The sequence below is a fragment of the Marmota monax genome, unplaced genomic scaffold, assembly GCF_021218885.2.
Source record: "Marmota monax isolate L192 unplaced genomic scaffold, Marmota_monax_Labrador192_F-V1.1 WCK01_AAM20220418_F8-fsc00020, whole genome shotgun sequence".
NCBI classification, from domain to species: domain Eukaryota; kingdom Metazoa; phylum Chordata; class Mammalia; order Rodentia; family Sciuridae; genus Marmota; species Marmota monax.
In genome coordinates this window covers 14166280-14193373 of record NW_026692912.1, presented here as the reverse complement: position 1 = coordinate 14193373, position 27094 = coordinate 14166280, and the positions used below count along the sequence as shown (strand labels likewise).

Sequence of the window (27094 nt, the reverse complement as noted above, 5' to 3'; positions counted from 1 at the left end):
TTACTCTCCAGGACAGGAGACCCAGGCTTCAGCAGAAGGGAGGCAGGTTCTGTGTTGGCCCAAGGAGCCAGAATGGGGTAGTAAGACAGAAGGGGCAGCAAGCCCCAGGAGTGGAAAAAGTGAGGGAGTGCCCGAGAGGACTCCGGATGAAGAAGTGGGTTGGGGGTGGAGGCGATAGGCCTGCAGGCTGTACTGACCACACCCCAAAGAGGCAGAGGACAAGGGTGAACATGAGCAGGGAAGGGGCTCTTCGGGGAAGGTGCTGTCCACTGGCCACACCCATGAAGGCGCACACTCCCCCAGCCTCCTGATGGTGTCTGCAGAATGTGATGGCAGCAGGTGAGATGGGCAAGGGCGGCTAATGGCGGGGGTGCAGGTGAGGATTTGTTGCCCAGGGTTCTTTCCAGTCCTGCCCCTAAGAGTGAGTCTGGGTGGGGACATGTCTGACTTTTCCCCAGAGGACTGGGTCCTTATCTGTTGCAGCTATGCCCATTGCCTCAATCTGCTGTCCAGGGACTGTGTTGTCTTTCATTGTGTGTCATTTTATTATAGGTCCTATTTGTGTATGTGGCATGTGCAATTGAATCTGTGATCGTGTCTCTGCACGTGTGTGTGCCTTTTGCTGTGTCTGCCTTCTCACTGTGCTGAGGCTGGCCTCCCGTGCACGTTCTTCTGGGTCTGGGCTGGGCCCTGCACCTCTCTCTCCTGTGTGTGTCTGTGTCTATGCACCGAGTGTACATTAATCCGCTTCACTGTGTGTGTCGTGTAAACGGTGAGCTGGCTGGGCTGTGCACTGCTGCGGGTCTGTCTGGGCCAATCTCTGGGCTGTAAAGTGCAAGGTGCTGGGCGACCCGTTCGGCTTGTTCTGGGGCTGAGTTCCGCCCGGCGTCCGCACTGCCTGCCGCGTGTCTCCTAAACTGCGCGCCGGCTTTGAGCGCGGAGCGGTGTTTCCTGCGCGGCTCCTCGGGGTGTGCGGCGGGTGACCCGCCGCCGCCGTGGGACCGAGTCCGGCGCGGGCTCTGCGCGTCTGCGCCCGCGCGGGCGGCGGCCCGGGGGCGGGGGCGGGGGCGGGCGGCGCTGCGGGGCCCCGCTGCCGCGGGCTCCAATGGCGAGGCCCGCGCGGCCGCTGCTAATTACATAAGCGGGACGTCAATAATTCGCGGGAAAACGCGAAAAAGATGGCGCCCCGCGCCCGGGGGGCCCCTTCCTGAGCGCCCCGGCCCCTCCCTCCCCCCGCCTCCCCTCCTCCCCGCGGCGCCCCCGCCCCGCCCCGCCCCCGTCGAGACCCCGACCCCGGCCCCACGGGCGGACACTCGGCCAGGCAGCCGCGGGCCGAGCGCAGCCGCCTCCGCCGCCGATGCGCCTGGTGGCCAGACTCCAAGTGGGACCGGCGGACACGCAGCCTCGCGGTAAGTTCCGCGCTGCGGGCAGCCGGCCCCGGCCGGGGACTCCCCGCGACTCGCTCCTCTCCCTGCGCGCGTCCCTCTCTTTCCGAAACCTCTGAACTTTGGCGGGTCGAACGCCCTCAGGGGGTTGGAGTCCCGCGGAGCCGCGCAACTGGGGGATGGGGAGAGGGAGTGAGTGGAGCTCGCAGGGCAGCGGGAAGCCCATCCAGGTCTCCGAGCCGTGGGGGGCGTGGGTGACAGGTCGCTGTTCCTGGTCCCCAAACCTTTCCTTTCCTGTTAGTGAGGGTGGAGGGAGGACCGACGGGGCATTTGGGATTTTGCTCACGTCCGAAGTCAGGTTGCGGCGGGTGGGGACGGGGGCGGTTTGGCGTCGGAGCCAAGGGGGAGAGGAGCTCTCGCGCCCCAAGGGGGCACTTCTGCAAGTTTCCCCTCCCGAACACCCTTTTAAAAAAGCCAACGGCCGCCCTGGGAGAGGCCCCGGCGCATGAATCATCCTCGCTTCCTGCCCCCGCCCGGCCCCGCGCTCCGGGTGCCGCGGATTTGAACTGGACGCCGACGGGAACCCGCAAACCGGCATTTCTTTGCCGATGGGTTTGAATCAGCCAATCACAGACCGCGGGGGCCCACTCCGGGAGGATGGAGGCGGGGGTGGGGGCCGCCACCCGGGGGCCCCCGCCGGGTCGGGAGGGGGGCGCGGCCACCGGGCCAGCTCCCAAAGGCGCAGCGGGGAGGAAGTGTCAGTTTGTGAACCTGCTGCGGCCTGGCCCTGGCCGGCCACAAGCCAAGCGGGCGGGGACCTCGCAGCGCCCGGGGAGCCAGGTGGCAGGGAGAAGGCAGGGGTTCCGATGGCACCCCCAGGCCCTGGTGCCTGTGTGCTCTGCCCTGAGGAAAAAAAGAGGAACCGGCGCCGTGCATGGGGACGTGGCCAACCACCTCTGGGAAGCCAAGAGCCCTGCAGTGCCCTTCCTGTCCCAGGGCTCCTCACATCACACACATGTATTTACTTTCACACACTTACGTGCACACTGCAACGACATTATGGTACCAGTCTACCAGAGTACATACACACGCACACGGAAACTCGCACCGGACTCATCCTTGTCAGCAGAGAGTCACGACACCAGCTGCCTAGCAGTCGCAGGGGGAGGGGACAGAGCAAGGCTGTGTGTGGCTGTGGTGGGGAGTGTATGGAGGGGCATGGAGCCAGGGGAGGCTGGAGAGGGGAGGAGGGGGCACTGAACACCAGTGAAGGCATTAGGGAGTCACAAGTTTTCTGGAAAAGTCTAGTGGAGAGGCAGGAAAGCAGGAGTGGGGACTCTTGGTGGTGCCATTGCCCATCCTGTGTCCCTAGCATAGGTGAGCCCCAGGCTCAGGTAACAGGTATCCAAAGGGTGATGAATGGCTCAAGAAAAGACCAGGCTTGAATTCAGACCAGGACAGAAGGATGGAAAAGAGAGCATAGATGCTAGAATTCATTGTGCCCAAAGTAGACCATGACCTGTGACAGTTCCTTGGTTTAAGTCTGAGCTGCCTGGGGCTTCTGGGGGGCCATGGTAGCACCATTAGCAGACAGAAAGAAGGCAAAGGGTAACAGCATGGTGATAGGCTGGCATGGGGGTGACTTAACTCTTGGAGCGAAGGTACAACAGGGTAAAAGCACTGGCAGGTTTAAATCTCGCAGAATTGGTTTCCATTAAATCAGTCCATAATTGAGACCAGAAAAGCAGATTATAAGAGACATAGATGGCCAAGTCACAAGCGACCCATGAGTTTTCCTTCCTAGTTGTTTTCTCTGGATGGATCTCAAGGTATACTTGGGAGGGGATATGTGTGAAGACTTCCCAGGTGCTCCCTTGGAGAAGGTCCTGGACCTGGAGAACATGGAGTACTTTTGCTTAAGGGATAACAAATGCCTTGTCTCCTAGGTCAGAGAGTGCAGGTCAGGCCCATTGGGGCTTTGCTCTGTGTTAATTGAGAGATTCATTTTCTTTAAAAACAGCATGGTATAGGCAAGTGAGCAGGACTTAGAATCAGCTCAACTGATTATAAACCAGAGTTCTGCCTCTGGCCATCACCCACTTCTTGTCACAATTCAGTTCCCTAACTGCAAAATGGGAGTAATAATGTCTCCCACCATAGCTTCATCATGAGGATTCAGTGAGATCATAAACATGTCTGACATTTAAAGACTCCCCATACCAGACTCTTCCTTCCCCTGATGGGGTTTGGGGAGCAGGGAAGCAAGAAGTAAAACTCAGTTCTCTCTGTTCCCCAGTGTCAGCAGAAGCTGATGGAAAATCGGGCTCTGGATCCAGGGACTCGGGATTCCTATGGTGCCACCAGCCACCTCCCCAACAAGGGGGCCCTGGCTAAGGCGAAGAACAACTTCAAAGACCTGATGTCCAAGCTGACAGAGGGCCAGTACGTGCTGTGCCGTTGGACAGATGGACTGTATTACCTCGGGAAGATCAAGAGGGTAGGTATCTCCTCTCTGGTCCCTATTCTCAGGCTTGGCATCTTTGCTGGTCCTCTGGCCTGACTTTCAGACCAGTGATGGGGGGACGGGAATTGCTGGCAAGTTCCCTTCTTGTCCCTCATGCCCAGAAGCTGGAAAGAGAAAGAGCCAGAGCCTGAGTTTGCAGGTACCTTCCTTGGAACAAACATCAGCCAGAACTTTAGAAAAGTGCTCTGAGCGCCTACAGAGCACACTGAACAAGGCCGGAGAGGAGCAGGGGTGACCCGCTGGCCTGTTCTGCCCTCAGTGTTCCTACCAAGTTGTCCCCCTGTCCCAGACTGTCCAGTTCCAGGGCCTCCAGGAGCTGCCACCCCCGCTCCTCTACTAGCCTAGCTCTGCTTTCTGAAGCCCAAGGAGACGGAAGTGGGAAGACGACTGGGCCCCAGTCTGGCTGTCCCCCCAGCTGCTTCCTCACATTGCTCCCCTCGTGCCTCAGGTCAGCAGTTCTAAGCAAAGCTGCCTTGTGACTTTTGAAGATAACTCCAAGTACTGGGTTCTGTGGAAGGACATACAGCATGGTGAGTATTCCTAAGATTTGGGGTACCCTCCCCTCCCCTGTTCTCCCTCCATAAGTTTTTCCATCAGTCCTTCCATCTCTTTTTCCTGGCATCTGCCCTGGTTCATGAACCCCCAAGCCCACCTGAGATGATGATCAGATTACCAGTTGTGTGACACCTGTGTACTCCCCTTGAGTGCTCATGATTATAAGGGCAACAAGGCAGATGGGGAAGTGGCTCACAGAGGTACCACGCAGGCTGGGACTAGATCTCAGGCATATGTTTGTGGCCTTCTTGTACTTTATTTTCTGCTTCTAAAGCTCTGGGTCTAGTAGACTAGGAATGAGGAGGAGGCCAAGCAATCAGAATTGTCACCTGTAGGTTTAATCAGTGCCCCAGATCAGCATGTGAAGAAAACTAGTGGAGGCAGCTCTAGCCCTGGGGCGAGGAGTCAGGAACCATGAAGAAAGCAGAGATGGGCTAGTCAGCGTGAAGGTGGACATGCCTGGGTAGAGCTGGGCCCCCTCCCATCCCTGACTGCAGAGAGCTGACAGTGTCTTATGGAGATGGCAGAGCAGGCATTCTACTGCCATTCTCCCTTCCACATGACCCATGTCAGTGGTCAGTCACAACACTCAGATTTGGGGGAGGGGGCAGTACTGGTGATTGAACCCGGGGACACTTAACCACTGAGCCACCTCCCCAGCCCTATTTTGTATTTTATTTAGAGACAGGGTCTCACTGAGTTGCTTAGTGCCTCGCCATTGCTGAGGCTGGCTTTGAACTCTTGATCTTCCTGCTTCAGCCTCCTGAGATGCTGGGATTACAGGCATGGGCCATCATGCCCAGCTGCTTATAGATTTTTAACATGGAACTCCCATAAGCTACCACCCATCAGAGTTGTCGAAAGAGAAGAAATCTATTTGCTATTTATGCTTAAAAGGAGAATGGGGGACAAAGGAGGTTTTTTGGTCATATGGACTTTGAACCAAGTTCTAATTCTGCCATTACTAGATGCATAGTCTTGGGTTGTTAAGTCTGGTTTTCTTCATCTGAAAGAAGAAGAGTGAAGTTTTGGCTTCATAGGGTGGTCAGGAAGATTAAATAAGATAGCCATGTAAAAAGCTTAGCCTGGTGCTATTGAGTCACAGGGAAGCAGTTTCCAAAGAATATACAGTAACAAAGAATTTATAGTAACACTATAAAAGACGATTTAAATAGCCCCTTTCTGCAAGAAATTGTGGCCAAGACAGACTGATACCTTTTCCCAGCCCTCTTACCCTAGAATTACTATATAAAGATCCAAAGCCCATGAAGATCTTCTCTCCTATTACCCTTTTACTGAAAGTGTAAGGAACCAGCTAGAGAAGACAGTTAGTTTTAGCAGGGCTTGCATAGAAGGTTTACTGTGTGCCAGACACCATGGAGGTACCATTGTGCTCTCCTAGAATAGCTTGTCTCCCCAGCCGGAAGACTGTTCCTCCCAGGCAGAATGGTGGCCCCCTGGTGTTGCTGGACACGCTAAGCTATGATCCATCTCATTGCTTCATTAAGCCAGTGAGGACTTACTGAGACTCACTGTAGGTACCACACTCCTGGGGCATATTCAGGAAGAACCAGGTCCCTGCTTGATCATTTATTCAACAAACATGTCTTAAACACCTATATGTATCCCATATGAGGTCCTGGGGATACCAAAATGAAATGACACCATTTCTACTATAACAAAAAAAATGACACTGGGTGGTGGCACATGCCTATAATCTCATCAGCTCAGGAGACTGAGGCAGGAGGATCTCAGTTTCAAAGCCTCAACAACCTAATGAGGCTGTGAGCAACCTAGTGAGACCCTGTCTCAAAATAAAAAATAAAAGGTCTGGGAATGTGGCTCAGTAGTAAAATGCCCCGGGTTCAATCCTGGTACAAAAATAAAACAGAACAAAACACCAAACCCTCAGATGATTGGAGAAATGAGACAGAAACACACATCAATATGTATTTAATGTATCCATTCAAGCATTTCAGTTGTTAAAATGTAAAGAAAACAATGGAGAGGGAATCAGTAGATGAAAAACAATTCTAAAATCCTATTAACTGGTCACCATGTATAGACTTTTTTGGATCTTGATTCAAAAGCAAAAAACAAATTGAGAATCATGACAACATTTTTTTAAAACTTTTTTTTAGTTGTAGGAGAACAGAATACCTTTATTTTATTTATTTATATGTGGTGCTGAGGATTGAACCCAGGGCCTCATATATGGGTAGGCAAGCACTCTACCACTCAGCCACAACCCCAGCCCTGAGAATCATGACAACATTTTTATTGAGAGACAGTTGGGAATATGAACACTAACTGAATTTGTTGATATTAAGGCTCTGTTGTGATTTTTTTTGTTTTGTTTTGTTTTGTTTATGCTGGGAAGGACCTTATGCAGGCTAGGCAAACCCTCCACCCCAGAGCTACTTCCCAACCCAGTAGTGATGCTTTAAAAAAAAAAAAAGTCCTGCTATTTCAAAGATACAACTAAAGTATTTATGGAAAAATGATTTGGTATCTGGATCTCAATTCAAAATAATGACAAGAGGGAGAAGTGGGTGGGAACCTAGTCAAAATAAGATTAGCTCTGAGTTCATAATTATTTATGAGAACATGGAGTTATAGTGTAACATACCATTATTATCCCATAATAATTTTTTAAAATGTTATTTAGCATAAAAATGTCAACCAAACAAGTTTAATTAGAAGAGAGCATGCTGTGGTCAAAAGAACAAAAGATTTGTTGAATAGCCATCAGTTTGAATCCCACCTTTTATTAGCTTAGCAAGGAACTTAATCTCTTAAGCCTCAGTTTCCCCATCTTTAGAATGGGGTATTGGTAATACCCCATTGGACAGATGCGGTGGGGTGGCTTGGAGGCCTGGTGCTAGGTCCAGTGTGCACCAGAAGCCCAGGACCTGGACTCTGATTTTCACTCTTCTAATTGCTGTGAGCCAACTGTGACCTGGAAGGCCCTCTTTTCCAGCCGGTGTTCCAGGGGAGGAGCCCAAGTGTAACATCTGCCTGGGGAAGACCTCGGGACCCCTGAATGAGATCCTCATCTGTGGAAAGTGTGGCCTGGGTGAGTGGGGTGAGCAGGCATTAAAAAGCCCCCATCCTGTGAGTCTACCCCTGCATTGGCCTGATGGACACTATTCCCCACTGCTGGGACCCCTGGTGGCTCCCTGTTTCTCTTGAGCTCCAGGATGAAAGGGGGCCAGTCTCTGTGAATGAGGGCCCAGGGAGGTGACCTTGGGGAAGTTGAGAAAATACAATGGAACATGCAGTTTGGTACCCACCTAGGTAGCGAGGAAGGGTGGGAAAGAACCGGTACAGGTGCTGAAGCCAGGCCTTGGTGCCTTCCCCTCTGGCCAGTGCTTTCTTTTCATCCCCAGCCTGGATGCCAACTTGGCTGCCTGGGTGGGCATCACCAGCCAGCCCCCTAGCAGCTGGCAGGCAGAGCTCCCAGGGCTCTCCACCACCTTCTCAGCCTTGCTGCCTTTGAGCTTCCTGGCCTTGAGCCACTGCTTCGTCCTGGGTACTCACTACCCCCTCCTCTGCCATAGGTTACCACCAGCAGTGCCACATTCCCATAGCAGGCAGTGCTGACAGGCCCCTGCTCACACCCTGGTTCTGTCGACGCTGCATCTTCGCACTGGCCGTGCGGGTGAGCCTCTGTCTTTGTCAGACCCTGCCTCTCCCTCCTGCAGTCCAGCAGCCCAGAGGACCCCTGGGCCCAGGCCGGACTCCCCATACCAGACTCTGAGCTCCAAGCAGAAGGACCCTACTTGGGCTTCAGAGATAGATGGTATCTCTGCCACTTAGGAGCTGTATGTCCTTGATCAAATTCCAGAGCCTTACTGAGCCTCAGTTTCCCCAACTGTAAAATAGACACGGTTTGGTGTTAGGAGTAGCAGGCTCCTGATAGATGGTGCTTTGCTATTAAAAGAGAAAATCCCTGTAAATGCCCATGCTAATACATATAGGTCATTATGACCTGTATTGTGCTTATTTCCTTTAATATTATTAATGAAGATCCTTCTGGGATAGAGATGGCTTGAGGATCGGTGAAGGAAAGTTCCTTGCCTTCCTGTCTTGGAACTTCTGTGGGTTCCCCCAACCCCTGGGCAGTATTTCCCTTGATAGTCGTGTAATGACACGGGTGGCCCAACCAGTACAGCAGGTGATTGGGGCCCTCGTCTTCCCCCAGAAAGGTGGCGCGCTGAAGAAGGGCGCCATCGCCAGGACGTTGCAGGCAGTGAAGATGGTGCTGTCCTACCAACCTGAGGAGCTCGAGTGGGACTCGCCACACCGCACCAATCAGCAGCAATGCTACTGCTACTGCGGCGGGCCCGGAGAGTAAGGCCACCGGGACAGGGCCGCCGGGGAGATGGGCACGTCCGAGAGCGTCAGACTGCCGGCTGGGGCCTGACGGGGAGGGCTGGGAGTGTGAGCCTCGAGGGGCGGGCCGGGAAGGTCAGCCGTGGGGTCGGGGCTGCGGGCCAGAAGTGTCAGCCTCGGGCCGGGGCCTCCGGGGGCGGGGCTTCGGGAGGCGGGTCCGGAGTGTCAGCCTCGGGGGCGGGGCCTCCGGGGGCGGAGCCGTGGGAAGCGGGCCCGAATTGTCAGCCTTTGGGGCGGGGCCTCGGGAGGCGAGGCCGCGGGAGGCGGGCCCGAGGTGTCAGCCTCCGGCGCGGGGCCGCAGGGGCGGGGCTTCGGGAGGCGGGCCCGAAGTGTCAGCCTCGGGGGCGGGGCCGCGGGAAGAGGGCCTGAAATGTCAGCCTTCGGGGTGGGTTCGGGGCCCCGGGAGGCGGGCCTGAAGTGTCAGCCTCGGGGGTTCGGGGCCCCGGGAGGCGGGCCCGAAGTGTCAGTCCCCGGAGTCCAACCCAGAGTGTCGGCCGCGGGGGCGGGGCCCGGAGTGTGAGCCGCGCTGTGTGAGAGGTGGGAGCGGGGTCCCCAGGGAGGCAGGATAGGTCGGGGTGCATTCTGCGACAGGGGTGAGTCAGGAGAGTCGCCAAGGGGCCTCCAGGAGCCCCTGAAGGTAAGGCTTCGGAGTGGGGTGCAAGGGGGCAGGACTTCAAGATGAGAACCTGAAGATTGGGCCCCTAGGTGGCGTCTGACACTTTCCGGCAGTTGGGGGATCCGGGACGGGGGGACAGGGGTGTTCGCTTGGAACTTGGAGGAAAGGAGGACTTATAGAGGAATAACTAAGAGCCTAGGCCTGATACTCGTTCAAGATCCTCCCCGGACGTCCAAATCCAGGCTCTGTCCCTGTGCAACCCCCAAGCTTCAGTTTGCTTACTGTTTTCACCATGTGGAAGTTGTGCACGATGTTAATTACATAATTCCCGTAAAGGCATACACAGATCTTGGTACTTGGCAAGCATTTGAAAAACATGAGGTGGGCTGAAGTTGTGGCTCAGGGGTAGAGCGCTCGCCTAGCATGTGCGAGGCCCTGGGTTTGATCCTCAGCACCACATAAAAATAAAGATATTGGGTACAACTAAAAAATAAATATTAAAAAAAGTGAGGTACTGGTGATAGTGCCATTACTGCATGGAAATTATGATTACCTATTCATTGTCAGAGCCAATGAAACAAGTGAGATACAAAGATTCTTTTCCCTAGAGAAGTGCAAGCAGAGCTGGCCTGATGCTGGGGATGGTGCAGAGGGCATTCTTGTCCTACTGTGCCAGAGTCTGATTGACTCTTCCTGGTTCCCCTTATAGCCATGGTTAGTTGATCCTGCTCCTTTGCACTGACTGCCCCAGGCATTATGAAAGGAACCTCAGACTTTAGAGGTTGGGTTTCTGCCTCAGGAAACAGTCTGCAGGGCCCCCTGATGTCCTTAATCTCATACCCCATCTGATACAAGAACTAGAGGTCTGAAGACTGTGGTTAGAGCCCACTTGGGAACTCAGGCAAATCACTTGAACTACTTAAAACTCTCTAAACGGCTTAGTTACCTTAATTACCTATAGATCATGGGTTGTTGAGCAGCCTAACAAGAGAAGATTGAGAAATGTTTACAGAAACCTTTATGGCCTTAAGGCAGTGTGTTTCAGTGTTTAATGGGTGATTGCTAAGGATGCATCTCCTGGAGGCTTCCCCAAAGATTGCAAAGATCTGAAGTGGACCAAGGAACCTGCAGGTTACCCTGGACCACATCTGACAAAGTGCAGAATGTTGGCTGATAAGGGAATATCTTTTTGCCCTTCATTCACAACCAGATACTAATTGTTGAATAGCCTTAATGGGGTAGTTACAGTACCAGGTGAGAAACAATAGGTGTAGGCCTGCCCCCATGTAGCTTTACAGGAACCATTATTCTTCCATGAGTCTCTCAGGATGTCTGTGATGTTTGGGGAACAAACACAGGCCAGAGGTGGGGGCTCTGATATGGCATGGCAGGAAGAACACGGGCTTTGAAATTGAGGAAACCAGGATTTGAGTCACCATCCTCCATGTTCTGAGTGACCTTGAGCAAGCCATTTATTCTCTAACTCATCTATAATATGGGGGCAATGTTCATCTTCGGCCAGATGGTAAGGTCCAACGAAGTGGCATACGCCTGGCTCCCAGAACCTCCAGGCACAGTCTGAGTGCTTAGTATCTGGGAGTTCCCTTCCTTCTCTTTGGGTGGAGGTCACAGCTGCTGAGTCTCATGCCTAATTGTGAACGTGGCTGACCGTGTTTCTTCTTCCTCTCCAGATGGTATCTGCGGATGCTGCAGTGTTATCGATGCAGGCAGTGGTTCCACGAGGCCTGCACACAATGCCTCAATGAGCCTATGATGTTTGGAGACAGGTAAGTTAGTGCTATTTTGGTCCAGCCTGGCCTTCAGAGTGGCAGCTCCTTAGGATTGCCTGCTAGGCCCATACAGGGGGGTCTATGATAGCATGTACCCATCCACAGGAGGCTGCTCAGGGTAAAGGAGTCCCAGCTATGCTGTGATGCATTCCTAATTGCCATGGAATTGTGAGCACTTCAGGCACATCTTTACCTTCCCTAAGCACCAGTCTCTTCAAGTGTCTGGGGAGGGAATGGTGACACAGTCCCTGCCCCAGTCCTGCCCAGAGAAGTTGTAGGAACCACCAAAAGAAATGGATGCCTTCTAAGCAATAGGGCTAAGCTAATGGAAGGTGCTACATGTCAAGCCAGATATTATGTGTTTTTTGTTTGTGTCATTTGTCATTGTGTGTGTATTAGGGGAGGAGGGTGACCACTACAGTCCAGCATAGCTCAGGTCACTCTCTTATGAACCTCGAGGCACTCCAGGGCAGTAGTATTTGGGAAGGGGATTGAATGTACAGGAGTATTCCTTGATCCTGTCCAGCCTTGTCCTTAGCTCTCCAACCCCCCAGAGGCCACCTGTCCCAAGAATGAAAGTCTGACTATGAGGAGGCAGGTGGGGGGAGCTGGCCTAGGGTGGGATGTCAGAGCCCCACCCACCACAAAAGCTTTCCCATATTCCTGAAGAATCTTCGTAAACCCACCACAGGTCCCCTTTCCACCCATCCACAGGTTCTACCTGTTCTTCTGCTCCGTGTGTAACCAGGGCCCAGAGTACATCGAGAGGCTGCCCCTGCGATGGTGAGAGGGTGGGGCTTGGTTCAAATTCACCCCTGCCAGCTCCTCCATTATCTCCTCCCTGGGGGTTGCCCCGCCCCTTACCTGGCCCCACCCCTTGCCCTCTTGCTCAGGGTGGATGTGGTTCACCTGGCCCTCTACAACCTTGGGGTGCAGAGCAAGAAGAAGTACTTTGACTTTGAGGAGATTCTGGCTTTTGTCAACCACCACTGGGAGCTCCTGCAGCTTGGCAAGGTACTCAGGGCAGTGGGCTGTCAGAGTGGCAGAGACAGAGATGTCTCTATAGGGCTGTGCCTTGAGGACTAGGGTCTTGGTGTGTGAGCTCTCACTTTGCATCCTGAGTCCAGGCTTCTGGTCTCTGATTTTGGCAGTGGGCATATGGGGACTCACCAACTCAGCCTCTGGGAACTGGGGCCCTGGATCAAATCTGGCCGGAGCAGGTTCTCTGCTGAGATGTCTGGCCCACTTCAAATTTCTTAGCTAAGATGAAAAGTAGAGTAGTCCTGTCCCTGCTCATGCTGTTCTGAACAGTGGGTCACCAGGGGCCTGAGCACCTCTGATCCATGAGTTAGTTGAAGTAACAAATGTAGACTTTAGAATGTCAGAGCTGGAGAACAGCCTGCCTGTTGGTCAGCCACCTGAGCCAAGGCTGGGATCAGGACCTTCCTAGCCACTTCCGGAGTGGGGATGAGCCCCTTTGTCCCTAATGACACTCAGAATCCTTGCTACTACATGCAAGTGAGCCTGCTTCTCTACTGATTGCCCCAGGCTCTTCTTTGATGAGACAAGGGTTTTTTTTTTTTATTTTTTAGTTGTTAATGGACCTTTATTTTATTTATTTATATGCAGTGCTGAGAATCAAACCCAGTGCCTCAAGCATGCTAGACAAGCACTGTACCACTGAGCCACAACCCCAGCCCCAGTTTTTTTCTTAAGTAGCCTACATGCTTTGCAAAAATAATAAAAAAAGAAAAAGAAAAAAAAATTTTTTTTTGTACCAGGGCTGCTTAACTACTGAGCCACATCCTTAGCCCCTGCAAAAAAATTGTTTCACATGAAATCTTCATTTATAGTATTGGATAATTTATAAGCTATACATATTATAAAGCCTTAAACTGTTTTTTTTTACTCTTTCCTGATCTACAAAAAAAATCATACTTATTACTGGTAGAAAATTTTTAAGTTACCAAGAAACATAAGGAAGTGTACTTTTTAAAAAATCCACATTCGCATATCACACTACCCAGAAAAAACTAGAAATAATGCATAGGTACATTTCCTTTGAGCCTCTCTTCTATGCTTGTTTTTTTTTTTTATTTTTACATGATTTGGATGATACAGTATGTATATATAATTTTAATTTATCTTTTTTCAGTTTGTCATAATTTAAATGCTTTCCCATATTCCTGAAGAATCTTCGTGAACATGTTTTTCTTTTTGTCATGAACATTTTTAATGGCGGCATTGGTTTCTACCGTAGTTCACTGGTTTCCTTCCTGTTGGGCATGTGGTTTTTTTCCCTCCTCTCCACCATTAGAAACGTGCCATTGGGACCATTTTTGTATGTAGTTTTATTTGAGTCCCGTGTCCTATCTGTACCATAGATCCCCTGGGGGAGCATTACTGGGTCAAAGTATGTACCTTTTAAAGATCTTAATAGATTTAGGCCAGGAGTTTTTCTCTCAATTTTCCCCTGAGAGAGGGGAAAAGGCTTGTCTGAGGTTTCATGGATCAATGTCCTCACCTGAAGGACTCAAAGGCATCAGGAAGGAGATGGACAGGCAGGGGACAGGGTGGGGCCTCCTAAGATGTCAGGTGCCTGAGTCTGACTGTCTCACTGGCTTGCTCCCCCAGCTCACCAGCACCCCTGTGACGGATCGAGGACCGCATCTCCTCAATGCTCTGAACAGTTACAAAAGCCGGTGCGTGCAGCATGGGAGGGAGTACTGTGGGCCGCCCCAGCAGGTGGGATCTCAAGCTAAGGGCTCTTCCTACCTGTCTGGGTCTCCCTCTCCTTCTTTACCTATACCCTTCCCATCCTTCATGACCCAGGGAACAAAGGATCCTGGGACCTTCTTTTGCAAAGTTTCTCCTGAGCACCCAGCAGCCTTACTCAGTTTGGGACTGGGCTCAGCTCCATAGGGGTATGTGCTCCTGCTCTCTGAGGGTCCCTCCTGCCTGAGCCAGCTGGGGTTTTGGGTCCCTCAGTGAGGCATCAAGTCAGCATATTCCAGGTGTGTCATAGCCTTCTAACCTATCCCCAGCCAGTGTCTTCCCATTCTGAGTTCAGCACACATAGCTGGCCACATCCTTCACCACACAGGGGATGCCTGGGCTCCCCGTTCCAGCATTCAAGGACTCTTTTGATCAGGCCCTGCCTGCAAATCTTCTTCCACTGTCTCTTTGATTTTTTTGTCTTGGTGCCAGCCCCACTGAGCCCTTGCTCCCCACCCAGGGCTTTTGCTCATCATCTTCCCTCAGCCTAGGATGCTCTTCCTTCCCTCTATTCATTTGTTCCATCAGCAAGTATTTATCAGCTGCTGCTCTGTCAGGCCCTGTCTAGGTGCTGGGGGAAAAGACAAGTCCCTGCTTCTACAAAAGCTTCCAGGTGCCTCTAGAAGGACTCACCTTCACATTCACATAGATTGGGACCCAGGCACAGTCTACTCCTCAGTACGAGGCCTTGTGCCTCCCAGTAGACAGTCCCCAAGAACAGGCCTGGGTGTGAACTGCCTCTGCAGCTCAGGGCCATGCAGCCAGTGTTGGAAGGAAGGAAGTGCCTGGGGGTGCTTCCAGCTTCTAGGGGAATTCAGACGACAGCATGGGTTGGAATCAGTGTCTTGACCATGGGAGTCCCACTGTGAGCTGAAGGTGGCCTTGCAGCTGGTTGAGGCAGAGAAGAAAAGGGAGAGGAACAGCAAGAACCCCACATGTACTGGAGGAAGGATATGGAGGAGCCACCAGCCAATCCTCAGCTAGGACCCACTTAGTCCCTAGGGGGCACTCTGGATTTTAGGTCTGGGTCCAGAGAGGCAGACAACCTTGTTTAATGCCCACCAACACTCCCCAGGAGGATGGACTGAATCTGGGTCTCCTCCCCTGCCCATGCCCAGGTTCCTCTGCGGCAAAGAGATCAAGAAGAAGAAGTGCATCTTCCGCCTGCGCATCCGTGTCCCCCCCAACCCACCGGGGAAGCTGCTGCCTGACAAGGGTCTGTTGCCAAATGAAAACGGCGCCTCCTCTAGCTCCTCTGAGCTGCGTAAGAGAGGAAAGAGCAAGCCTGGGTCAGTGCTTGGGGACCTAGGGGTTAGGGCTGCAGCCCCAGTTGGCTTCTCTACTCCCAGCTCCCAGGACAATGGGCCATGTCTGGGATCTGAGAACATGGTGACATTTGCATAAACCAAGAGCCCCCACAGCTAGTCAGTCCAACATAGGTTCCCTGAGAGAGCTAGTCAGTGGCTCCCAGGCTCCTTCTGCAGCCCCCTTATTGCCTCTCAGGAAAAGCCAGATCATAGGCCCTAGCCCTAAGGGGAAGAGAAGGGGAAATTGGTGTGTGGACAGTGCCCTTGCCCTCCCGGCTGAGCTGAGCCCCCTCCTGGGTGTTGGGGGCAGGGTACCTGGACACACATGCCCAGAGAGGCACCTTTTCTTTTTCTACCCATGATAACCCTCCTGCATCTCCTGCCCCAAAGCAAGTGCATTCCTCCCCAGACTCCTTCTGAAGGTGCCGCCATCCACCCTCATTCAAGTCCATCCCTACCCCAGCTACCGGCCCCTGCCCCTGTGCTCCTGAGGCTCCTTCCTCTGGGGCCCCCTCTGGCCCTCAGGCTCTGACTGAGCCACCCTCTCCCTTTTCTGTCTCCACAGTTTGTTGCCTCACGAATTCCAGCAGCAGAAAAGGCGAGTTTATAGAAGAAAAAGATCAAAGTTTTTGCTGGAAGATGCTATTCCCAGTGTTAGTTCCTTGTTTTCTCATCCTCCACTTTCACATGCAGGACCGCCACATATTAGGGATTCCTGTGCAGAAAATGAAGTCCCCCAAGCCCAGGAAACTCTCCCATGTCCCATTTCCTATTTAGCAAAACAAGGAAAAGTTAGGTGCTCCAGTACCTCTCCCTTGTCTCCCCAAGTTCTCCCAGGAACCCAGGGGCAGGGGCAGGGGCAGTAGTATCCTTGTCCCCATTGTCAAGTGGGGAAACAAGGACAGGGTTGAGCAATGACTTTCCTGAGGTCACACATCAGCCTGGAACCAGGGCTCCAGGGCATTTGTTTTTCTTTGGCATCCTCATCGAAGCCCTCTCTGTGGGCAGTGATACCAACAATGCCTCATCTCCCCAGCACTTTACAGTTTACAGGCATTACTTAGTGCCTTTGATAGCCATTATTTAATTTTCTGGGCATCCTGACACCTTTTAAGAGGGAAACAGGGCAGGGTTTCTTGTCCCCATTTTGCAGTTGAGGTGACTAATGCCAGAAGGGTCAGCATTATCCAGTTGGCTGGAGACAAAGCCAGGACTAGAATCAGGGTGACTTGGCTCTCTGGTCAGGACTTGGAATAAAGAGGAAGTGGCAGGCCTTACCCTAGGGAGGCCCAGTGCTTGGCAGCTCTGGCTGGTGTGGCCCTCAGCTGGGGCAAAAGGTGCTTGGGGAAGGTGGATTTGATACCCGCTGACTGACCCATCTTCTCTTCCTCCTCTGTGTCCACAGAGTGACTTCACCTCGGCCTGGAGCACCAACCACCACCTGGCTAGCATATTTGACTTCACGCTGGATGAAATTCAGAGTTTAAAAAGGTATCAATGAGGGGCCCAGCAGAAAGGTTTGCTCCGGAGGCTGGGACGGACCAGGTGTGGAGGCTCCCTGCATCTGCACAGCCAGGCAGGAGGCTCTGGAAGGGGGAAGGGCAGAAAGTATTCTGAGGGAGGAGTGGGTACTTCTGAAACCCCAGGTTAAAGGGTCCCTGTGGCATGGGGCTGCCTGGAGGGCCTTTACCAGCTTTCAGCATGGCACCCCCATGGCACTGAGGCTGCCTCACTGTGCTCCCCGCTCCCCAGCCTCTTCCTGCCCCCAACCTTACACCAGTTTCTGTGGTTATCCCACACTGTGGTTTAACACCTCCTCGCCTTCACTCATGCTGCTCCCTCTGCCTGGAAGGCCCTTTGCCCTGCCCACCCCATCCCATCTGAAAACCCAGGACCTGGCTCCTTCCAAGGAGCCTACACAGATCCTCCCAGGCTGTGTTGGATACTTTTCTGTGTGTGCTTGGGTACACTCAAGGGGAAGGTCTACATCTTTTGTCATCTGATTTCCAAAATCACTAGAAGTCATTCAGTGTTTACCTAAAGCCATGGAGGAAAGAGTCGGGGATTGAGACAGGCTGAGCTCCAGACCCTGTTCACCAGTACTATGTGGCATCAGCTAAATTTCTTAACCTCTTTGAACCTCCTCATGTTTTCTTCCAACAAGATACTGAAAATGGAAACACTGACCTGTAAAGTTGCACAAATGCCTCACAGTTCATTAAGTATCATTATCTGTGCTTCTGTCACATTTATTTACAAGCCTAGTGGAGGGGAAGGTGGTCAGGGAAGGCTCTCCTGCCTCCTGGACTTTGAAGGGGGATGGGCGGGAAATTGGCAGGTGTGGTGGTGGGAAGCTCAGCAATGCAAAGATGGGCCTCCACTGGGAATGAAGGATGCATGCCAGAGAGGCAGAGAAAAGCTGGAGAGATCCCAGGGGCCCCCAGGAGCCAGGTCAGCAGGACTTTGCTCGGCTGGACCAATGGCAAGCTCACCCTTGCCCCCTCTCTCAGTGCCAGCTCAGGCCAGACCTTCTTCTCAGACGTGGACTCCACGGACGCTGCCAGCACCTCGGGCTCTGCATCTACCAGCCTCTCCTATGACTCCAGGTGAGCGCCCAGAGGTCAGCCCTGACCTCAAGCTTCACAAGAACCGTTGTTCTTCCCAGGCTGCCACCTCCCACTTCTACTTTTGTGGGGCTCAATTTGCATACCTGAGCCCCCCACTGGAGGACCTGGCCTTCTGCAATTCTAAGAGTCTGGCCCTGGGACCCTCTAGTTCCGAGTCCCTGGGGTTCAGGTGGGATAAGGAAAGGCATCCAGGATGCTGGGGACACATCCCTTTGGAATGCTTTTCACCTGCTGCAGAACAATGGACATCTCTGGCTGGCTGGTTCCAATCTGGGGTTGTCTTTTATTAGGGGTTCCTGGCCTCTGTGTGCCATGATTTTGCAGGCCCGTGCTTCTCAGGCTGTGGGGTCCCTAACCCTGGTTTCTGGCTGTCTGAGTTCCAGGGCCTCTAAAGGAAGAGCATGTGTTTGGAAGCCTGGTAGAGGGAGGATGGCATCCTGTGGACTGCAGGGTCTGGTGGAGGACAAATTCCAGGGGGCCCAAGCTGAAGGGCTGGCCTGCTTGGCAAGAGCTGGTGGTCAGCAGCACAGGGAGGGTGGTCTGCAAAGCAGAAGGATTTCTTCTGGACTCAGGCTCCTTTATTTTAGGACATGTGAAGCCCTTGCAAAAGTAGAATTAAAAGCATAATGCTTGTAGACCTGTGTCCTGAAGTCTTAGTCTGCAGAAGTCTCTCATGTGTCTTTTTCTAATGTTTTTTGTTTGTTGGTTGGTTGGTTCTGGGGATGGAACCCAAGACTTCACACAAGCTAGGCAAATGCTCTACTGCTGAGCTACACCCAGCCCTATATTTTGTTTCTTCCTGTTTCTTTGGTTTCCACTAGTGCTTTGGGTCTTGGCTTCCATTTCTAAGCATCTGTGGATGTGAATCTGATCTTGTGTCCCTTCTCTAACACATCTGCCTATGTAGTACAAGGTCTGTCCTTCAGTCCTTGACCCTGTCCTCATCCCCATTTGGCTCAGCTAGCTCCACATGGGTGCAGGTGACAGACGAGCAGCGTACACAAGGCCTCTATGCTGCATGACCTCAGGGGGCGCAGAGAACAGTTGTCTGTACTCTAGCAGTTCTGGTTCTGGCACCCAAAGAGCCCAGGCTTTAGAGCTGGACAGACCCAGGTTTGAACCTGGCTCTGCCACTCCCCAGCTGGCTGCTTCTCCCCTGGAGCTTCAGTTTCCCTCCTATGGGGTTACTGCAAGGACCTGTGAGATAATCCATGCCCCGGGCCAGGCACAGTGCCGGGTACCCAGGAGACTGCTGGGAGCAAGGGATTTGTCATGGTCATCCCATCTCATTCCCATCATCTTCCTCTCCCCACTCCTGCTGTAGACGGACAGTAGGCAGCCGCAAGAGGAAGCTGGCGGCCAAGGCATACATGCCGCTGCGGGCCAAGCGGCGGGCGGCTGAGCTGGGTGGACGCTGCCCCTCAGACAGCAGTGCGGAGGGGACTTTGGGCCCCGAGCGGCCAGATGAAGGCATCGATAGCCACACATTTGAGAGCATCAGTGAAGACGACTCGTCCTTGTCACACCTCAAGTCATCTATCACCACCTACTTTGGCGCAGCAGGGCGGTTGGCCTGTGGGGAGAAGTACCAGGTGTTGGCTCGGAGGGTCACACCAGAGGGCAAGGTTCAGTACCTGGTGGAATGGGAAGGGACCACCCCTTACTGACTACCCCTCGGGGGCTGCAGGGAGCCCTGAAAATCAGAGGGACAGCCGAGGGCACAGGTTTCCCTGTTTCCTCCAGGCTGGGTGGGGGAGGAAGCAGCACAGTGGCAAGGGCCTGGAGAGGCCTTGTCCAGCTGCCCAGCAGGCCAAGCTGAGCCTGCACTACTACTGTGTCAGCTCTGCTCTGCTCTGCTCTTGGTCCATGGCCTCCCTAAGGTCCCACTGGCTCTTTTTAGTGTCTTCACACTCCACACCCCTCACACTGTTTATTGGTTCTTCCTGAGTTTGTGTCCACCCCTATCCCACCCCCCACCCGGCTCTGTGACTCTAACTCCTGAGGCCCAAATCTTTCTCTGTCCCCATTACTTTGTCCCTTCACCTCTCACTGCTTTCTGGTGTGTGTTCACACATCCTCCATGTGCATATCTGTCCCTCCACTGGATATCCTTTACACCTGACCCATGGGGGCTGCCCCTCCCTAGGACCACATTGAGATTGGGAACCTCTGAAGGAGAACAGGTCAGTGGAGGCTTCTCTCCCCCGCCCCCTTTTCCTTCCACTTCTACCCCTGGAAAGGGGGTGGTGTGAGAGGACTCTGGGAAAGTCTGTGTGGCAGAGATGCTGGGATTCAGCACCTAGAGAGCAAAGAACCGGGTCTCCACAGCAGAAGGCACCAGCCTCTGGGCCCCCTTATTAAGGCTGAGTGTGAAGGCTGCTGGCCTCAGTTCCGAAGGTCCAAGAAGTTTGTCTGTGCCAAGCCTCACACCACTTAGCTGCCACAGAGCTGGGCCTCGCCTTCCTAGAATGGAGACATCCACGAAAACCAGGGAGACTGGGGGAAGCAGTGGAAAGGGAGCCACCACCCACAGCCAAACCACACCCATGCTCTTGCCCAGAAGCTTCCATGTGTGTGCTTTTACACACCAGGCTCACACATCTCCCAGCGTCCACACACAGCCACATGACCTGTCTCCCAGCGTCCACACACAGCCTGGATCCTTCTTTTGGCTTCCTCTTTGCCCCTTCCAGGGGCACAGGCTGCAGGTGAATGTGAAGGTCCAGCTCCTGCCCACTTCCTCCAACATAATGGACTAGCTTTGGCCCAATGAGGTCAAAGCACAGAAGGCTCCTACTCTCCCCCAGCTCCCCAGCCCTGCTCTAAAATTGATCATCATGGGATTTTTCAATGGCCTGTTTCATTAAGCCCCCTCAAAGGGATGTGTTTGTCATTTGGGCTTGAAATAGAATTCTTAGAACAGACATTCAGATTCAGCCCCGTCTGGAGGGAAACCAAAATTGGGAGGGGGCCAGGACCCCTCATTTTTGCTGCTTCCAGAGATATTAGAAACTGACTCACTTGATTGGAAATGGGAAGAAGTGCCTTGACTGAGGGGGTTGGGCACCAGGTTGGGACCAGCCTTGGCTGGATTTGCAGGCCACCAGCTGGAAGGCGAAGATGGGAAGAATGAGGCAGCAGGCCCAAGGAGCCAGATTTCCCGAGATTATGCCAAACTCCTCCCCACCATGAGCACTCGGCCCTGGGATAGGCTAGATGGCCCTGCCTTAAACCTCAGCTCCTATAGTGCCTTTCAAAGGAACTTCACCTCAGCCCCTTCGCATATCCTGCCCACTTCCCTCTCTTTCCCCTACATGGCCCAGGCAGGGACAAGCAGGTTCTGGGCCCAGTTCTTAGCCCCACAGCTGCTGCCACTGAGGCACCCAGGGAAGGGGAGTTGAGAAGCCAGCCCCAGCCCAGTAGGGGTGTGGGACCTGGGATTCAAACTGGCTTCCTGCCGGTCTCAGCACAGCAACCTCTGAGGTCTGACTTCTAGGTTCTGAGAAAGCCAGGATGAGCAAGGCCTGTCCTTCCCACTTAGGCTGGGAGAGGCTCTGGGCCTGAAGAGCAGGGCAAAAGAACCTTTCCCACTGGGAAGACAGCACAAGGCCTAACGAGGTCACTGACTCTACACCCCAGCTTTTCATTCATACCACATAATAGCTGCATTATTGCCAACTCACCTTATAACCCTGTGCACCTTCTAAGAGATACATGGTTTTGAATTGCTGCTTTTAATAACATTTTGTTATATTAAATTTATGTGTCTGGTTTACAATGTAAAAGTTCCCTTTGAGAATTATCTCTACTGAGTGGTGAACTGCCAGCTGCTGAACACAGAAGAACTGATTCTGGCTTCTGCAGTTGGCTTCCTGCAGCTTAGAGGAGGACGGCAGGACCCCATCCTGTGGCCACCTTACCACTCCCTATAACATTCAGTAATCTCCCACCCTTATTGTCAGAGAAAATGTAGGACCTTTTATCTGCTGAGTACATGACCCATAAGGATACAACCTAGCTGAAGGCTGCAGGTAAAAGATAAAACATGAACTTAGGCATTTATGCAGACACTGCAAACATTGCTCAGCACACACAGGCACACACTTCTAGAAACTGAGTTCCAGAACCCAGCTCTGATGGTTTCAAACAGTAGCACTAGTCAGATTCCTTCCATTTTCTCACCCTTCAAATTCCAGCAATAATTGCCACAGCACCTGGCTCCCCAAGGTTGGGAAGGGACCCTTCACATATATGACAATATTATTTCAAAATAAATCTCTTTAGTATTGTTTAGACAGAGAAAAAATGTTTGTTAAGGTGTAGGGAGAAGGTTGGCTTCAGGGAGATGACACCCATAAATTCACCTGGTTCCAGGTGGAAGTGTGCCCTGTTAATCCTGAGCAGAGGGATGCTTAGGTGTACTGATAACTCCTACCCTATGTCTTTGGTACTACTCCTTTGGCTTCCACCCTTTAGCTGTCCTGGAAATAAAGCCACAGTGGGAGCCAGGGGAGGGGGTGGTTTCTTCTGTGAGCAGCTATCTAGATGCACCTGAGACCTGTGGGCCTCTTGGGTTGGAGGGTACCTGCTTCTCTGTGGTCTCGGGCAGTGTTTCCCAATTCACAGCATTTACCTTTCGAATTCAGGAATGAGAGATTAGAATTTCTAGAAATTCCAAATCCCAAGTGTTTTTAAGATACTTCACTCTTAATACTCCTCTCAGTATTATAAGTATCTGACAAAATTTTGTCTAGTAAGCATATTAAGCTTAGTACTATTTACAAAGGACTAGCCTGTACGGAAAGTTAAATGCTGGAGCATCTGTTAGAAACTATCCAAATAATGTGACATTTGAATATCCTAGAAAGGTTAACAGCACTTAAAATCAATCACATGTCCAAATAACTAACTTAAGAATTTATTTTGCATCTAAAGTTTATTTTCTGGAGCACCACTCACAGGATTTGTATAATATATACTATGTGTACAAATTATTTTATTTACAAGAAAAACTCCGATAGCAGCAGACAGGACCAGACATACACACTTCTAACATGGCAACAACCAAAAAACAAGATCAATTAATTCGATGGTGACAATTTCCCTCTCACAAGCCAGGCCTGGGCTCTCTCTTCAGCTCAGCATGTTAGTGTTTCCTGCTCTTGTTTTTTGCTCAATTAAGGTGGATTCTTTCAAATCAGTAATCTTTCCATACTAATAAGCTTTAGTATTCACAGGGTAATTATGATACTTTCCCTCATTTCCTCAATTGATTTTTCTAGGGATTCTGGATTAAAAAAAAAAAAATGTTATCTAAGAAATTCTGGAAAGGAGTTCCCACATGGAGACTCTGGTCTAGGACCCAGCTCTGGCTTCTACAGCATCATTCTGGGAGGGTGGTATGGGATGGCAGCCACACCATGTAGACTGGAGTTACACAAACCCTAAACATCACTGAACACCTCTACTCCTTCATCTATGGAATGGGTCATGAGCCGCCAGATCTGTGGTAAGGAGTACACAGTGAAATACATGCCCAAACGCCAGGCCAACTGGCTTCTATGTTTTAAGAACTAATAACTGCTGGGTACAGTGGTGCATGCCTATGATCCCAGCAGCTTGGGGGACTGAGGCAAGAGGATCCCAAGCTCCAGGCAAGTCTCAGCAACTTAGTGAGACTGTCTCAAAAAATAAAAAGGGTTAGGGGTGTAGCTCAGTGGTAAAGTGCACCTGGGTTCAATCCCCAGTACCAAACCAAACCAAACAAAAATAACTCTTCCTTTAGAGCTGGCTATAGCAGGTTCTCTGAGCCTGTGACCTTCAAATGGATCTATTCAGCCTCCTTCGATGTAAAAGCTTTAAGTTTTGAATCAGAGATTGGGTTCACATGTGAGTGCTACTTTCTGATCTCAGATTTCATCTGCAAAATGAGGGTAACAAATAAGAACAACTGAAATATAGTATAAGAATATATTATAAGAATATATATTATATATATTCTTATAATAATAAGATAATGTTAAGAAGCTAGGGCAGTACATAGTGGACAGAGCTGCTATTTAGTAAATGTCCCTCTCCCCTCCAGTGTCCTACATAGTCAACTCTGGACACTGAGACAAAGGCAGGCTACTAAGCAAGTTTTCTGCAATATAATAACACAAAAGATGATTCAATAAAGACAACAGATAGAAAAATCTTCTTTGGAATTGTCCCACTTTAAGAAATTAAAAGAAAAGTTGAATTTTGCCAATTCAACAACTTAATAGTGAGTATGTACAGTAGAGAAAGCTTTGATCATTTAAATCCTTGAAACATCAGCCTCAGAAATATCTGCCAAACCCTGTGCAAGAGATCAAGTAGATTCAGTCATGCCCCTGACCTCCAGCAACTCACAATCCTGCAATACAAGGCCAACTTTGATGCAGAAAGATAAAGGGAACACCAAGGCAGGATAGAGTCCTTACAGCTGGCAAGGCCTCAGAAAGGTCTTACAAAGGAGCAGTCACATGTCATAGGCATTTAGGCAGAGGGCATTCCAGACAGAGAGGATAGCATGAACACAGGAATAACATCAACAGCACAGTGAGCCATCTGTTAGCCAGAGTGGGAAAGGAGAGGTCAAGGGGGATGATGGAAAAGGTGAGTAAAGATTGTAAAGGGCTAGAAGGCCAGACCTAGAAATTGGACTTTATCCTAAAAGCAATAGAGTCAGTCCATTTGGGGTCCTCAGTACATTTTTAAGTAGGGTTTACTTTACACAAGATTTTCCTAAGTATCAGAAGCTGATCTGCTTTTAAAAAGAAAAGAAAAAATCAACAAGGGACATCACCATTAGCTCTATTCCTCTTTTCAGGCAGCCCCTGAAATTACCACTGGCATCCTCTGGACCTTTAGAAGTAAGCTAGAATAGGAGGGGGTCCAACACTCCCCAGAGGGTGTTATTCCATTTCTCAATGCTTTTCTGTATTTCTTTTAGGCATAAATTGTTTTTGCAAATAGCCAGACCTAAAAGTCACCAAATTCCCTCAAAGCTCACTGAGGGAGTTTCCTGCAGCCTGCACAGAGCAGCAGTTGTGAGCACCTCTGCCACCTTTTGGGAGCCAAGAGCAAATGTACCCATTGCACAGGGGCACACAGCCACATCAAGCGCAAACCTTGATGCTGAGAGCAGAAAACAGACAAGATGTGTGCTAAAGTCCTAAGCTGTGTGCAGTACCCACCAGGGCCCCCACACCAGCCACCAGAGACTATATTAGACTATATTAGTCACTTCCACATGGTGCCATTCTGGAAACCCTGTCCCATGTGCTGTCTCCTTTGTGGTTGGGCATAAACTCTAATAAAACCTTGTTTAAGGGGCTGGGGTTGTGGCTCAGCGGTAGGGCACTTGCCTGGCATATGTGAGGCACTGGGTTCGATTCACAGCACCACATATAAATAAATTAAAGGGCTATCAACAACTAAAACAATATTTAAAAAAAAAAAGAAAGTGAAAACTACATGGTTCTTTAGAAATTTCTTTGTTCAATACAGAGTTAAGTATAGCTTCACTTTCTTTAAAAACAAAACAAACAAACAAACAAAAAACTTGTTTCAGTGATGTTGCTTCCCTCATCAAGATCTGTGTCTCAAATTGAGCAAAAGAACTTTGCAGTCTCAAAAAAAAAAAAAAAGAAAGAAAGAACTTTGCAGTCTCTACAATGTCTTCATGGCTGGGCCTTTGAGATCATCCCCATTTGATATCTGGAGGACTCTAGGGTAGAAGCAGCACAGCAGGTTTCAGAACGAGGGCCTGACACTACCCAGCTCACACACCCTCTTTCTAGGAAAGACCAGGATACCACATCTGTCTTTCAGTTCCCACCCAAACCACCCATGTTCTCCTCAGAATGGAGCTACTTTGTGACAGATTCATGAAGGAGGCTGGAGCCGTCTCTCTGGAGCTCACCACCTAGGGCTCAGCATCCCCTGCTCTCTTCCACGAGAGACTCATGGAGCAGGCCCAGGAGAGTCCCAAACACAGCTGAGCAGTCATGGTTGTACTATGTGGAACTCAGCATACCACCCCTTTTCTGGATCTCCATGCAGTTCAGTTTTCTTAAGTAATCTATAAAATGGAGACTGGTTTAAGAGTAGTGATTTAAAATTTGTCAATAAGGAAAGTTTTCAAAACACTCCAAATCTTACAGGGGAACTTACCGCAAAGTGAAGGCACAATTGCACTGGTAGGAGTATGGGTATGTGTGTGGGTTGGGGGGATCTGATGCCCTTACTACCAGTCAGGAATCCAGGTTACTGAAGCTTTATACAGCAAATATGAAAAATACTGGTCTAGAAGGTTCCCAGGGTTCCATTTCTATGCTTAGAACCTGTTATGATTTAGATATGAGATATCCTCCAAAAGCTCATGTGTGAGACAATGCAAGAAAGCTTAGAGGTGAAATGATTGGGTTATGAGAGCCTTAACCTAATCAGTATATTAATCCACTTGAATGGATTAACTGAGTTGTGACTAGAAGCGGGTAGGGTATAGTTGAAGGAGTTTATATTTTGTTCCTGGTGAGTGAGAGTCTCTCTCTTGCTTCCTAGTGCCATGTCCTGAGCTGCCTTGATGTTCTACCTCACCTCAGGCCCATGAGCAATGGAGTTGGTCATCTATGGACTGAGACCTCTGAAACCGCAAGTGCCAAATAAACTTTTCCTCCTCTAAAATTGTTCTTATTAGGTATTTTGATACAATGACAAAAAAAGCTGACTGGAACAGAACCTCTTCACTGAGCAAGGCACAGAACCTTCTGATGTCTGTCACATTCAGCCTAGGAAGGAGTCAAAACTTACTGCAACCCATGAAGCTGTGTCTAAGCACTAATGTTCCCCTAGTTACACACATATTCCCAGACTCGCCTCTTCAAGACTCAGGAACAATAAAAATCTCTAACTAGGAGCAATAATCCTGCTGATCCATGAAATTCCACCATTATAATGCATCCTTTTGAACAGAGTACTTGAGTACTTTCCAGTTGCTCTAGAATGAGGCACACACTTCCAGGTGAACAAGGTCATTGGGTCCATTCTTCCCCAGGAGAAGCTGGGGCATAATAATACCCTAGGCATTCAAGG

At 50.9% G+C, this 27094-nt stretch overlaps 2 protein-coding genes across 19 annotated transcripts in view; one reads left to right on the top strand and one right to left on the bottom strand.

The window, feature by feature from the left end:
- The first annotated feature begins 200 nt into the window (after positions 1-200).
- On the top strand, positions 201-21759 carry Phf19 (PHD finger protein 19). Of its 15 annotated transcripts, none has more exons than XR_009227428.1 (15): positions 209-339; positions 3682-3882; positions 4358-4439; positions 7445-7540; positions 8025-8125; positions 8669-8817; positions 11167-11262; positions 11980-12048; positions 12159-12279; positions 13900-13967; positions 15159-15256; positions 15913-16000; positions 16753-16838; positions 17858-17953; positions 19299-19341. XR_009227428.1 is itself a non-coding variant. In XM_058581652.1 (15 exons), the coding sequence occupies exons 2-15, from the start codon at positions 3697-3699 to the stop codon at positions 18599-18601; spliced, it is 1653 nt and encodes a 550-aa protein (XP_058437635.1). In that variant the 5' UTR covers positions 209-339; positions 3682-3696; the 3' UTR covers positions 18602-18609. The 15 variants fall into 15 exon arrangements, 10 of the variants coding, with proteins under 10 accessions (XP_058437641.1, XP_058437639.1, XP_058437638.1 ...); XR_009227429.1 differs by lacking the exon at positions 19299-19341 and adding an exon at positions 18358-18398; XM_058581652.1 differs by lacking the exon at positions 19299-19341 and adding an exon at positions 18358-18609 and having other exon boundaries at positions 15159-15329.
- LOC124097103 (protein CutA homolog) overlaps positions 11101-27094 on the bottom strand; it is a 43529-nt gene continuing 27535 nt past the window's right edge. The window contains exons 7-8 of one of the 4 annotated variants that reach the window (XM_058581660.1): positions 11987-12040; positions 11108-11243 (exon numbers count right to left, since the gene is read on the bottom strand). The gene's annotated coding sequence lies outside the window, so the exon portion shown is untranslated. Of the gene's footprint in view, positions 12041-21824; positions 25728-27094 lie in introns of those variants that run through there. The other 3 variants (XM_058581659.1, XM_046451265.2, XM_046451266.2) reach the window with 3 other exon arrangements.